Source organism: Hemiscyllium ocellatum, chromosome 6 (assembly GCF_020745735.1).
Source record: "Hemiscyllium ocellatum isolate sHemOce1 chromosome 6, sHemOce1.pat.X.cur, whole genome shotgun sequence".
Lineage (NCBI taxonomy): Eukaryota > Metazoa > Chordata > Chondrichthyes > Orectolobiformes > Hemiscylliidae > Hemiscyllium > Hemiscyllium ocellatum.
In genome coordinates, this window is record NC_083406.1 from 1779306 (window position 1) to 1794229 (window position 14924).

The following is a 14924-nucleotide window of genomic DNA, read 5'->3' on the forward strand; positions in this document are numbered from 1 at the left end:
GCAAAGGGAATCAGTGTGAGTATGCATTCTTCCTTGCAGCTTTCAAAACATATCAAATCATTTGGAATAAACTATTCACAATATTTAAAAACCTATCAATTCCTTCATATCATGGATGATGGATAGAATTAAATGTTGGCTGAGGTAGGATGGAAAGAGTTTTCCCTGTGTAATACTGTATAGACAATGGGGGGTGATGCAGTTCCTTCATGCAAGTGCATATTTGCAGTTTAATGTTTTAATTTTGTTCAAGTTGGCATCTTGAAAGCTTTAACAATTCTGCCTGCAACAGTTGAATTATTGGTAATTCAAAATTTTCCTAATATTTTACTTGTTAAAGTTTTTTGTCATTATTCAACAGCTACAGCTGAGACTTGATAACTGTCTTTTTAAAACATTGAAATTTAAAAAGCATTAAAAAACGGGCTTATTCAGGCTATGATCCCATTTTCAAGTCTCAACAGGCAATAGCTGTACCAGCGTATGCTGGGTCCCATTAGTGACAGAGGAAGTGAGAACTATTAGTGCAAACTATTGCTCTATTACAGTATTCCTGCATCCACCCAGATCCATTTCCATTCTCAGGTCTCATTGTCAGCTCAATGTTTAATGGTGAGTGCTCTTTATTTTCCAATGTGTAAACAGTAAGAAATAAAATACCTGCATAAGCACCTGTGTTGCATAAAAACTAAGGTTAAAAAGTAAATTTGCAAGAATTCCAGCAGATTACAGGGCTGTTTTCTCTTTAGAGAGAGATGACTGGTGGTGGTTTACCCTGAGTGCCACCACACCTCAGGAAAGGAGTAAGGTTGAGAAGATGGGACCTTTATGGTAATATCTCAACTGGTACTGGAATTGAACCCATGCTGTTAGTATCACCAGCCAGCTGTCCAGCCAACAGAGTTTACTTACTCTTTGTTTGTGACTGTACTCACCGTCCAACACTCATGCTCTGTCACTCTCCCCATTAGCTGCAACATTGTCCCTCACTCACTTTCATCTACCCCAACCACCATGCCCTCTGAGCTGCCTACTCACTCACTTGGGACATCTCCTCACTTTCATCAAACATAACAGTTGTGCCACTCACTTTCATCTCCATTAATATCTGCCTCTCTCTTTGCAAGAGAAAAGCACCCCACAACAAGGCAGACAAAGTCAAAATTACTGGTCAGCTGCTCAACATTCAGTTTCTCATCCCTTATGTGGAGAGAATCATGACTGACTGACCATGTCAAAGCCCCTGAACTGGTAGTAGAAGGTGTCTTTAACTTACTTTGTGGGGACCTGAATGAAGGCTATCTCCCTTGATGTGATTGAGGACTGCTGACAACCATGATAAGCTTCCTGGCTTTGTATCTGCACTAAACAGCACAGCAGTACAGCTGTGGCATGAGACTGGTATCTCTGGCTAAGGGGTCAAAGCACAGAAAGGCAAGGTGAGGCGATGTAAGGGAGAGATGCTGTGAGCATTCAGATAGGCTCAAAGTGATTGAGTGCGATGACACCAAATGAACAGGCCAGAGATGCAGCTGGGTCCTGTCCATGAGCTGGGTGTATGTCCTAGAGAACACAGTCTCCTTGCTGCAGCATTGTAATGATTGTTATTGGTGCACCCTGCAATTGCATCGTGAATGTTCATAGAGGCTGGCACATGTCAAATGCCACATTGTGGAATGGTGTGCATGTAGTTGGCCCAGTGAAACGACCCCTGAGATGTCAATGTCCTATGTCAAACACAGGTCATTTGAAGCAAGTGGTGAGTTGAAGTTGCCACATACCCCCTCTGTCTTCAATGTCGAGAATTCTTAATATCTGGCTTGTTCAGTGCATTTACCAAGATAAGAAGGTGAACATTAATGACGCAGTTTGCTCTGTTAATAAGGAATTAATAAGCTATAATCCCCCATAACTGGCAACACACTACTGCCTCATGAGAAGCTCACCTCACTATTGAACAAACGTAGCAAGTTGCTTCTGATATTGAGGTAGACCTCGCCATAGTTCTGTCATGATTCTAACACAAATCTCATCATAACACAAATAGTTCAGGTCCCTATAATATTCCAACCAAACGTTGACCATGTGCTTATGAACTGTTTAACAAAAACAGAAGTTGCTGGAAAACCTCAGCAGGTCCGGTAGCACTTGTGGAGAGAAATCAGTGTTAACATTTCAGGTCTAGTGACTCTTCTTCAGAACTGAGCAGGAGTCACTGGACCAGAAATGTTAACTCTTACTTCTCTCCACAGATACTGCCAGACCTGCTGAGATTATCCAGCAGTTTCTGTTTTTTTCCCTGATATATGGCAGCCACAATTCTTTTGTTTTTTTATGAAGTTAAAAATCACACAACACCAGGTTATAGTCCAACAAGTTTAATTGGAAGCACACTAGCTTTTGGAGCGACGCTCCTTCATCAGGTGATTGTGGAGGGCTCGATCGTAACACAGAATTTATAGCCCTCCACAATCACCTGATGAAGGAGCGTCGCTCCGAAAGCTAGTGTGCTTCCAATTAAACCTGTTGGACTATAACCTGGTGTTGTGTGATTTTTAACTTTGTACACCCCAGTCCAACACTGGCATCTCCAAATCATTTGTTCATTATGAAATGTTTTAACTGTGTTAGATATTATTACAGTCTTGAATGTGTATATAATGTAGCGAGCCGTAAGTAAGTCTTTTAGCCATGCTTTATATTGTATCATAAAGATTCTCCAATGGAAACACACAAGTTGTTCCATCAATTGGACCGTCAGTTTATATCCAATAGGATAACACATGTTCCTGAATCTTTAAGGATGAACAAATAACCCTGTTTATTTTTCACAAATGCAAATCAACCATGATAATGTCTACAAAATGCAAGAAAATTTCACTTTTTATGTTTGCATAATCTTACTGTTGTGAATAAGCATTGAAAAAGCTCCATTTGTTTAACATTCATAGACATAGTTCGATGTGCTGTCTACAATGCCATACTGTATGTTTTAATGCCTTTAGCAGCTTGGCTGCATGTGTTTTCTTGTTTGAATGTAAGAACACCTAATCAAAAATCAATGTACCTACTTGTATAGGCCTGCCATAATCTCACCTTTTAAAACATCAGGTTTCCTGATAGGAGCCAGTAGTTTTGTAAACCTTAAAAACATCTATTTCTAGACAGCTGATCCTAATCTAACCTGCATTACAGAGTATCAGGCAACTCTTTCTTGGGTAGTCCCCTCTGTGTACAATACATCTGTCAACAATTGCCTTTTGTCTGCTTTATTTATTATGACTAGTCACAGTCATACTTTCTTTTTGGTAAAATTTTGTTTTTTTCCTTATTTATGATCTCATCATTATGTGTCAGGAAAACAAGAAATTCTAAGAATATCAAAAGGGGTGTGTGCCTTACCTGTTTCTCTAAATGTTCCCTGTTGTGGTTGAAAGGGAAAATCTGAGATTAAAAAAACACACTGATACATAATATGAGTTGAAGCAAGAGCCTTGTTTTAGTAGTAGATCATAATGCTCGAGGGTGAGGTGTACTTTATAAAAACATCTATAAATCACATATTTCTCAAGTTGTATGTTAAAATGAAAATGTGTTTGAGTGATATACTGCAACATAACCTATTTATACAAAGTTCATTCTGAAGTGAACTCTCCTCCTTAAGCACAAACTTGTTTTCACTGTTGTGCATAATCCAAGAACTACATTAATTTGAAGACATTTGTGCCTATTTGCATGAAATACTATACCTGACCTGGAAAAAGTGAACTAAATGTTAGAGGAATTTTCTCAAAATTTACACTTGTTATCTTTAAATTGACCATTTGTACTATGGACTTGGCACAGAATTCTTGCGTTAATTGTCAAGTTTATGTTGCATTCATTCAGCGTTTATTGCCCATCCCTAACTGCCCTTGAGAAGGTGGTGATCAGCAGGCCAGCTGAACTGCTACAGTGCATGTGCTGTAGGTACACCCCCAGTGCAGACAGGGCAGGAGTTCCAGAATTTTGACTCAATGATAGTGAAGGGATGGTGATATATTTCCATGTTAGGAAGCTAGTTGTCAGGTACTGGCTCTGCCTTCGGTGTTGAGAATTCATGATGTCTATCTTGTTCAGCGCATTTAGTAAGATGTGAAACTGAATGTAAATGAGATGCATTGTACCAAAAATAAGACATTTAACAAGCTGTAACTTCCCTTAAGTTGCAGCTTGCTGCTGGTTAATGAGAAACTTGCTATTCAGCACATGCAGAGAAAATGTGAATTGGAAGGGAACTTGCAGGTGTAAGTGTTCCCATGTATCTGTAGAGGCTGCAGGTTTGGAAGGTGCTGTCTACAGAGCCGTGGGTGAGTTGTTCCAATGTAGTGCTAGAGTTATGAGTTGCTTAAGACTATTCATGGTAAACAAAGAACTCTGAGTTAATGCTGATGCAACAATAGGATATATATCGCACTGTTAAAGTTGTCAAGAATGGTGATTTTAATAGAAAACACTTTTAGGTACTGATTCTTTGCATATATATAGCACCCAGTATGTCCTTTGGATGTCCCAAAGTCCTTCGCAATGAATCAATTGCCAAAGGGTTGTGAGTGTTATGAAGCTGGATGCAGCTACCAATTTGCAAACATGAAATTACTATAAATGGCAAATTAATTAATAATCTTATTAATGTTTGGTGCTCTATTAGAGATTCTATTCATTTATTTAATCTTTTTGACCACCTGGCCATGTGGAACCTTACTTTAATGTAAGATGGGAAAGACAACATGTCTTACAATCTGTTACTGCTTCAGTAGCATCCAATTCTGTTTAACAATTTAGTGATATTACTGTGAAATTGACAAGATTAGATAAGTCTAGTGAGGTCAGCCCCCCCAACTCCGCCAAGGATATGTAAGTCCTGGGCCGCCTCCACTGCCAAATCCAAACCATCCGACGCCTGGAGGAAGAACGCCTCATCTTTCGCCTTGGGATCCTCCAACGACATGGAATCAATGGGGATTTCACCAGTTTCCTCATCTCTTCTTCCCCCACCTCATCTCAGATCCAACCCTCCAACTCAGCACTGCACTCTTGAACTGTCTTACCTGTTCACCTTCCTTCCCACCTATCGCTCCACCTTCCCCTCTGACCTATCACCATCACCCCCACCTCCAACTACCTATCACCTTCCCCCCCATCCCTACCCCACCCCGCCCCATCCTCCCATTTATCTCTCAGCCCCCTAGCCCACAAGCCTCATTCCTGATGATGGGCTTATGCCCAAAAAGTCAATTCTCCTGCTCCTTGGATGCTGCCTGACCTGCTATGCTTTTCCAGCACCACACTTTTCAACCCTGATCTCCAGCATCTGCAATCCTCACTTTCTCCTGATCAAGTATTATGGTTATGTATTTTGATTATGTTCTTTTTATTGTAACTGAATGAGCAATAAATTTTTTGTTTGAATTTCACAGGAATTCCGACATGAAATTGACCAGCTTTATCGTTCTGAAAGCTTATCAAGTCTTGATAGCTTAGAAACTGTGGAGCAAATCACTGCCCACCAAACTGAACCAAATGAATCACATTCTCTCAATGTTCAGAATCATCATACTCCCAATAATACAATGAAGCCACATCCACCTGTAAACCATTCTTTTAACTCTTTTAGAAGAGATTTTTATCCTCTCAAAAAAACACACACAAGTTCCTGGATCAACTACTTGGATAGTAGCAAAACTTCTGTCTCTTCAGCGGTTGCAAAAACAAATGAAACTGAAGCTCCAACTACAATCGAAGATTTGAGTGATAAGCTACACACATCAGCTTCTGCAAACATTAAATCTGAATGTTTTGACTCAAGTTCTCTTTTTTCTGTTGAAAGATATCAAAATGAATGCTCAACCAAATTTTATAATAAAAATCAACGTAAGATTGTAGAAAATAACTCCCACTCAATAGAAAGTCAATCAACATCCCACCCTTCTTCTAAAAGTTCCTTTGGCCACATCGATCGTTCAGCAACAAGACTTTGCAGTGCCTGGTCTACACCAGATCCAACACCTAGGGAAGCAACACAAGTTTCAGATCTGAATGACAGATTAGAATCTGTGCAACAAAATGAACCTGCAACATTGCATTCTTTGAAACTGCCTTTAGCAACACCCTTCTTTTTAACCTTTAGTCCAAAGTCCCAACTGTTCAGTGACGGAACGAAAACGGACAGTATTAAAGGGAGTCAAAAGATAGTCCAACAAAACCATCTCCTGGCATGCATTGGTGCAGCTAATCAAATGAACCAAAATGCTGACAATTCCAGTAAAAGTGAAGACACTTCTCCCAACAAATATAACCTGAGCATCAAAAATAGACATGACTCTGAAGGAGCTAGTCAGAAACTTGAGCCTTCTCAAGTAAAATTTAATTCTTCAGGACCTGATTCTGAAAAGAATGTGACAGAAGGAAAAGAAAATAAACTAGCAGCACATTCAGCAGTGTCAACTACAAGATTAAAAGGCAACAAAAAATATTTCTATGAAAAGAGTAATTTCACCCTACTGAAGGGAATACTAAAGAAAGTATCAAAATATGAAAATTGTTATCCCAAATCTTTACTGTCTGCAACTGGTGTACTTGGGATTCAAATGGCATCCTCTATCAGGGACAGTGTGGAGTTGATAAAATTAAAAGAAGCAGAATCTGTCAAAAAAACAACAAAGAAAAAGTTAAGATGGTTTGATGAGATTGAACAAAACAATCAATTTACAAAGGAACCAAATGAAGATACTGGAAAAATACTGGAAGATGTAATAGATGGTGAATATTCAGGGTCAGATGGTCAGAGTCAATTACACTCACCTAGTTTGGAAAGTAATGTCAGTTTCTCCAATGGTAATTCAATTGTGGATAGGGATAAAGAATCAAAATGGACCACATTAAAAACCAGTCACAAGACTGCTGTAGATTGCAGCCTTTCTGGACACCAGCAGACTGAAACCAGGGGAGCAATCACAGTGACAGATCCTGTCATTTTAGAAGCAGCTTCTATGACCAATGGAATAACACCAGCTGTACCGCCTCAATATCATTTAACTAAACAAGCCTGGGCAGCTATAAGAACTAGAAACATAGACCAGAAAATAACTGAGAAACCCATGGTAAGGAAAGGACATACCAAAGTAATTAAAAGAACCCATTCTGCTAAAATATATTTTTGTAGAGGAGGCAACTGCAGGAAAGGGACCATAATCAGGCCCCAGTCAGCTAGTGAAGCAATGAAATCTCAGGGTAAAATGTTGGTCCCATATCCTCCGCCCAGAACTGCTATTGACAGCAAACAATGTCAAAGATCAACAGGGAATTTCAACACCAGTTGTCAGTCACAAGTGCAGCCTGCTAATGTCGTTGACAATTCTTCCACCAAATCAAAGGAATTTATACCAGACGTTCATTATACTTCTAGTGAAGATAATGCAGATAAGACTGCAGTCTCACGCCTTTGGTCTCAGAGAGATTTTTCAAATCAGGCAACTGTCACCATCACTACATTTCCTTCATCCTATTTATTGTCCCCCTATGAAACTGTTACTAAAGCAGCCCATTCAGTAAATACTACCAAGTCTGTGCTTCAGCAAGATGATGTAAGTAATGACACCAAACAAGACCCTAGATGTGGAGAGAACAGATTGCATTTGGATTGCACACCAACTGATGAAGAAGTTGCACTGCTTTGGCACAGAGTGCGCAGTGACTCGGCACAAAAGGATGCAACAAATGGTAAGAAAATATACAAATAGAATTTTTTTTTAGACTCCTTCCAGTTTTTTTCAAATAATTCCTTCACAAAAAGTTTTTTTTATGTAAAGCGACAGTTTACGTTAAGGTAATACTCATTAGCATTAAATGTAGCTGAAATTATAACCTCTAGTTGCCCTTCAAAAAGCATTTTGCCATTTTTGCCACTTCAAAAGAGAATAAATCTCAGCCACAATGTACAGACACATATACACAAGATTTGTTACTATTACAGCACATCAAAAGCTGAATAATTTCAGCAAGCCATTCACTTCTGAACCTGCCTCAAAACATTCCCACCATTTACAATATCCAAGTCAGGAGCATGATGGAAAATTCTCTATTTCCTTGAATAGGTACAAAAAGAAATAAAACTGTGCTTGTGTCCAAGTCAAAGCAGTCCATTTGTTCAACATTTTATCAACCAGTCTAAACATCCAACTCCTCCACTGCTCACATACAGTAACAGCAGGTTGTACTGTACAAGCAGCACACCAAATAAAATAAAAAGGACAGCAGATGCATTTCCATCTCCAAGTTTCTCTAAATCATATACCATACTGACTTAATGCATTTCACAGTATCCTTATGCTTAGTGGATCATTGTCCAGGAAGATGTTTTGGTATCACTTGATGCACTCCAGATGGAAATACAAATCACCATTTTTGTTCTTGGATAGCAATAAAAGGCAGAGATACACATCATTTTTAATATTGTTCTGATAATTAATAATTTCCGTGGATGTGATACGTACTTTAGGATCAATATTAATGCCTCCACAACAGGTGGGTGTGAAGTAAAATCCCTCATTCAATGGCAAGTTCCATGAGATGTAAGCGAGATCCATGAGATGTTTATCATTATATTTAAAGTTGCCAAACTGAGTGAACTTGATTTAAGTTTTACAGATGCCACCAGTGCTGTCAGGAATTGGCATATCTGGCAGCAAAGCTATAGGATTAGCTCACTTCCTTTTACACCAGGAGAAACAGGAGTGGTTCTTTCAGCCCCTCGAGGAAGCCTCCTGTTCCTCTTCTGCCAATCAGGGTCTCTCCTTAACATCATGATTAGCTGACCAACTCGAAGTCTAATCTTTTCCTCTCTTCTCCACCATTTCCAGGATTTGCCAATTTCCTTTTTACTACCACACTTCACATTCCTTCCCTGCATCCCTACAAATTTCAGCAAATCATTTCCCAATGGAAGCCAAGTTAGGTAAGCATCATGATAGCAAGATCCGATAGATGTTTCAGAATTTAATTTTTGTCCCTGGTTTTGAGGTGTCTAATTAGTGGGACTGCCACTAAAGCCATTAAACAAGGTGGGCCAAATAGCCCCTTCTACACCCAGACATTTCTATAATTCTGTGATAAAGCTAATTATTGATTTGTCAGGAATGTTTCAAACGCAAAGTACAGCAAAACTGCAAGTAGACTCTTATTCCTATGGGAGAAAATCAAAGCAGTTATATGTTTAGTGGGGCAAGGAACGAGACTAATAGGAACTTTACCAGAGGACTCTTACAGGTGCATCAAATGATGTGTGGAAATGAATAAATGGTTCTGAATAAAAACAAGCTGCATATTAATATAAATAATATCACTCTGAAAGCAAACTTATTACTCTCAATATTGTAGGTTGAGACCAGGACAATGACCTGGATGGTGACCTGAAATCTAGGAACAGTCCCACAAAGTTTTAAAAAACAAGGGACAGCTAGCTAGGTATTCCTGTGCACCTAGCAGACGTTATTGAAGACAAACAAAAACAGAAATTGTTCGAGAAACTCAGCAGGCCCAGTTTGTTTTATTCTCTCAACCAGCGTATGGTATGTGACGCCAGGAGGCATACAAGCAAGGAAACTGAAAGAGAATTGTAAAAGGAAAAGGAAATTGCTGTAACGAAGAGAGGATGCATTTGAAGTCTGATAGATCGTGTATCCATTCACGATCAAAATTGTGTTCAAAAAATTTACCAGGGGCCAATCAGTTTCTATAGCACCAGTTTCAGCAGACTGCGCCAGTTTTGTGATATCTTTGGGGATTTGTTGTAAGTCTGTGCTAGTGAACTTTTCTCATACAGAAGGCAACCGACAGAAGCGAGGACTACTGCCTTTTCATTATGTTTGAACTTTAAGTACAATATAAAAAAAATTAATTTTAATCTTGAGTACACTATATTTTAAAACAATGTACCTTATAATTCTATGAAACACTAGCTTATTAAATATCACATTTACTAATCTCTTCAGAAGGAATTTTTAAATGCCTGATAGGGAATAAAGTATCCCTATGTTTATTATTTTAGCAGTGATCTGTTGCTTTCAGTTCTAAGCTGCACTCTTGTATTGGTGAAGTCTAGACTGTATATTTTCTGAACTCAAAGGCACTGGTATAAGTAATTTCTCTCATCAGTTAATTCCCTCTAATAACATACATTACTTAAGCTAAATCATTTATATCTGATTTCAAGAGACGCATTTCAATACAGAGATGGGGTAGAGTTTTCCATGCCAAGTGGAAGGGGAGCCAGGACATGCAGGATAAAGAACTTTGTTAGGATTCTGACATAATCCAGCCACTTATGACTTCCCTCAGGGGCAGGTTCCAAATCCAGCAGAGGACCCACTTTTGTCTCTCAGAAAAATAGCTGCGGCAACTAAAAAGGCAATTCAGGCTCTTTCAAACTTAAATTTATTCTTTCTCACAAGCAGTTTTGTTTCCAGCTGTGCCTGTATTAAAACAATGTTGTCCAGTAGGATTTGATGCCCACCGTACTAATGATGACCAGATCACCATGTTCATAATATTACATTAAATTTATGGAATGAGAATTTTTTTGAGAGTGTATTCGTGGTTTTAAACAATCAGCAATCAAGAAGGCAGCTCACAACATAACTTCCGGGGCAGTTAGCAAGATGCAATATTTTACACTAAAGGCTACTGTATTCAGGTGAGTTTATGGGTCCCATTAATGTAAGTGAATGAGTGAGGGGACTGTCAAGACAGGATGGCACTGTTACGGTGTTCTGGGAATGGGAGATAGTCAGGTCAGGGCCTGGTCAGGCCTATTCAGGAGGAGAATGAGATCTGGTCAAGTGGTGAGCAGGTGCTGTTGGAATGGTGTCAGATGGTCAGCGTATTTAGCTAAATCAGGGTGTGCCAAGTCTGGCCCTGGGTATTCAGATCATTTTTATGGAGTGCAGTCTGGTGCATGAGGCATCTTTGGGGGCCGGTTGCGGAGTTAGTCAGGCATTAGAATGGGTTTAATCAGTCTCACTTTTTCTGACTAACTCTCCAGCTAAATATGATGGAGCTGTTTAAAGTCTCTGACTCTTGCTCTGAATCAGAAATGCTCTTGCAGAGTCTCAGGCAGCAAGGAATCAGCCCGTGCGAAGTTTAAACTTCGCAGGCAATTCCTGCAGAGGTGTGCATCACGGCCTCTACAGGATCCCGGCACATAACTTCATTTGTACATCAGAGATTGCAGTTATTACAGTGACCCACCTCCAGGGCAGAGGTGGTCCTGACCTCCTGGTTCTGAGTTAGAGACACTAACACTGCTCCATAGGATCCTTAAAACATCAGAGATTTCTAAGATGTGGCCCTTTATGTTTCAGTTGACACCACCAAAAAAGATGGAGAAGGTGAGGACTGCAGATACTGGAGATCAGAGTCGTGTGTGTGGAGCTAGAAAAGCACAGCAGGTCAGGCAGCATCCGAGGAGCAGGAGAATCAACGTTTCAGGCACAGGTCTGCCTGACATGCTGTGCATTTCCAGTACCACACTCTCGACCACCAAACGTAATTGAGTTATTAATGTTATTGATATTCATGCAATTTTTGTGTGCACATAATGCTATGCATGTCTACAAAACAACATTGATATATTTCAAATGTTATACATTTTATTCTTATATAAGAAGCAAGCAGGTAACTAGAGAAAGGATTGGTCCACTAAAGGTTAAGGAAGGAAGGCTGTGTGTCGAACCTGAGAAAATGGGTGAGATTCTGAATGACTTTTTTGCATCAATGCTCACTGAGGAGACGGACAAAATAGATGTTAGGATTAGGGATAGAAGTTTAATTATTCTGAATCACATTGACATAAGTAGGGAAAATACGTTGGTTATTAGAGGTTATTAAGATAGACAAATCCCCAGGACCGGATAGGATCTATCCCAGGTTGCTGAGGGAGGTGAGAGAGGAAATAGCTGGGGCCCTGACAGATATCTTTGTGGCATCCTTAAACACAGGTGAGGTGCCAGAGGACTGCAGGGTTACTCATGTTGTCCCCCTGTACAAGAAGGGTAGTAGGGATATTCCAGCTAACTACAGACCAGTGTGACTACAGTCAGTGGTCAGAAAGCTGCTGGAGAAGGTACTGAGGGATAAAATCTGTTCATATTTTATGGAGAGAGAGGAGTTGAACACGTGGCTACAGGGATGGTGCAGAAGGGACGGTGTTGTGGTTCTGTTCGCCGAGCTGGAAGTTTTTGCTGCAAACGTTTCGTTCCCTGGCTAGGGAACATCATCAGTGCTATTGGAGCCTCCTGTGAAGCGCTGCTTTGATGTTTCTTCCGGTATTTATAGTGGTTTGTTCTTGCCGCTTCCGGGTGTCAGTTCAACTCCAAATAGTTCCAGAGATGTAGAGGAAAGGATAGCAAAGATGATTCTCAATAGGAGTGAGAGAGACAGGGTAGTTGTCATGGGGGATTTCACTTTCCAAATATTGACTAGGAACACTATAGTACGAGTACTATAGATGGGTCAGTTTTTGTCCAGTGTATGTAGGAGGGCTGCCTGACACAGTATGTAGACAGGCCAACAAGGGGCGAAGCCACATTAGATTTGGTACTGGGTAATGAGCCTGGCTAGGTGTTAGACTTGGAAGTAGGTGAGCACTTTGGTGATAGCGACCACAATTCTGTTATGTTTACTTTAGTTATAGAAAGAGTTACAGCTGGGGGAAAAGCAATTACGGTGTGATTAGGCAAGATTTAGGAAGCATAGGATGGGGAAGGAAACTGCAGGGGATGGCCACATTAGAAATGTGGAGCTTATTCAAGGAAAAGCTCCTGCGTGTCCTCGATAAGTATGTACCTGTCAGGCAGGGAGGAAGCTGTAGAGCGCGGGAGCTATGGTTTACGAAGGAAGTGGAATCTCTGGTCAAGAGGAAGAAGAAGGCTTATGTTAGGATGAGATGTGAAGGTTCAGTTAGGGCGCTTGAGGGTTACAAGGTAGCCAGGAAAGACCTAAAGAGAGAGCTCAGAAGAGCCAGGAGGAGACACGAGAAGTTGCTGGCGGATAGGATCAGGGTAAACCCTAAGGCTTTCCATAGTATTTAAGGAATAAAAGAATAACAAGGGTAAGATTAGGGCCAATCAAGGATAGCAGTGGGAAGTTGTGTGTGGAGTCAGAGGAGATAGGGGAAGCACTAAATGAATATTTTTCAACAGTATTCACTCTAGAAAACGACAATGTTGTCGAGGAGAATACTGAGATACAGGCCACTAGACTAGGTGGGATTGAGGTTCACAAGGAGGAGGTATTAGAAATACTGCAGTGTGTGAAAATAGATAAGTCCGCTGGGCCGGATGGGATTTATCCCAGGATCCTCTGGAAGCCAGGGAGGAGATTGCCGAGCTTTTGGCATTGATCTTTAAATCATCATTGTCTACAGGAATAGTGCCAGAAGACTGGAGGATAGCAAATGTGGTTCCCCTGTTCAAGAAAGGGAATAGCGACAATCCTGATAATTATAGACCACTGAGCCTTACTTCAGTTGTTGGTAAAGGGTATTGGAAAAAGTTATAAGAGATAGGATTTATAATCATCTAGAAAAGAATAATTTGATGAGGGACAGTCAGCACGGTTTTGTGAAGGGTAGGTCGTGCCTCACAAACCTTATTGAGTTCTTTCAGAAGGTGACCAAACAGGTAGATGAGAGTAAACCGGTTGATGTGGTGTATATGGAGTAAAAAATGAGGTCTGCAGATGCTGGAGATCACAGCTGCAAATGTGTTGCTGGTCAAAGCACAGCAGGTCAGGCAGCATCTCAGGAATAGAGAATTCGACGTTTCGAGCATAAGCCCTTCATCAGTGGTGTATATGGATTTCAGCAAAGTATTCGCTAAGGTTCCCCACAGTAGGCTATTGTACAAAATGAGGAGGAATGGGATTGTGGGAGATTTAGCAGTTTGGATCAGTAATTGGCTTGCTGAAAGAAGACAGAGGGTGGTGGTTATGAGGAAATGTTCATCCTGGAGTCCAGTTACCAGTGGTGCACCGCAAGGGTCGGTGTTGGGTCCACTGCTGTTCGTCATTTTTATAAATGACCTGGATGAGGGCGTAGAAGGGTGGGTTAGTAAATTTGCAGATGACTCTAAGGTCGGTGGAGTTGTGGATACTGATGAAGGATGTCGTAGGTTACAGAGAGACATAGATAAGCTGCAGAGCTGGGCTGAGAGATGGCAAATGCAGTTTAATGCAGACAAATGTGAGGTGGTTCACTTTGGTCGGAGTAACCAGAATGCAAAGTACTGGGCTAATGGTAAGATTCTTGGTCGTGTAGATGAGCAGAGAGATCTCGGTGTCCAGGTACACAGATCCTTGAAAGTTGCCACCCAGGTTGACAGGGTTGTTAAGAAGGCAAACAGTGTTTTAGCTTTTATTAACAGAAGGATCGAGTTCTGGAACCATGAGGTTATGCTGCAGCTGTACAAAACTCTGGTGCGGCCGCACTTGGAGTATTGCGTACAGTTCTAGTCACTGCATTATAAGAAGGGTGTGGAAGCTTTGGAAAGGGTGCAGAGATTTACTAGAATGTTGCCTGGTATGGAGGGAAGGTCTTACAAGGAAAGGCTGAGGGACTTGAGGCTGTTTTCGTTAGAGAGAAGAAGGTTAAGAGGTGACTTAATAGAGACATATAAGATAATCAGAGGGTTAGATAGGGTGGACAGGGAGAGCCTTTTTCCAAGTATGGTGACGATGAGCATGAGGGGGCATAGCTTTAAATGGAGATAGATATAGGACAGATGTCAGAGGTAGTTTCTTTACTCAGAGAGTAGTAAGGGTATAGAATGCTTTACCTGCAACAGTAGTAGATTTGCCAACTTTAAGTACATTTAAGTCATCATTGGACG

The 14924-nt window shown here is 40.6% G+C and overlaps 1 protein-coding gene across 6 annotated transcripts in view; it reads left to right on the forward strand.

Moving 5' to 3' along the window:
* cep126 (centrosomal protein 126) overlaps positions 1 to 14924 on the forward strand; it is a 116272-nt gene that overhangs the window by 54757 nt on the left and 46591 nt on the right. For all 6 annotated transcript variants that reach the window (XM_060825768.1, XM_060825771.1, XM_060825770.1 and 3 more), the window contains exon 6: positions 5460 to 7761. In XM_060825768.1, the coding sequence (XP_060681751.1) occupies positions 5460 to 7761 (2302 nt within the window). The remainder of the gene's footprint in view (positions 1 to 5459; positions 7762 to 14924) is intronic.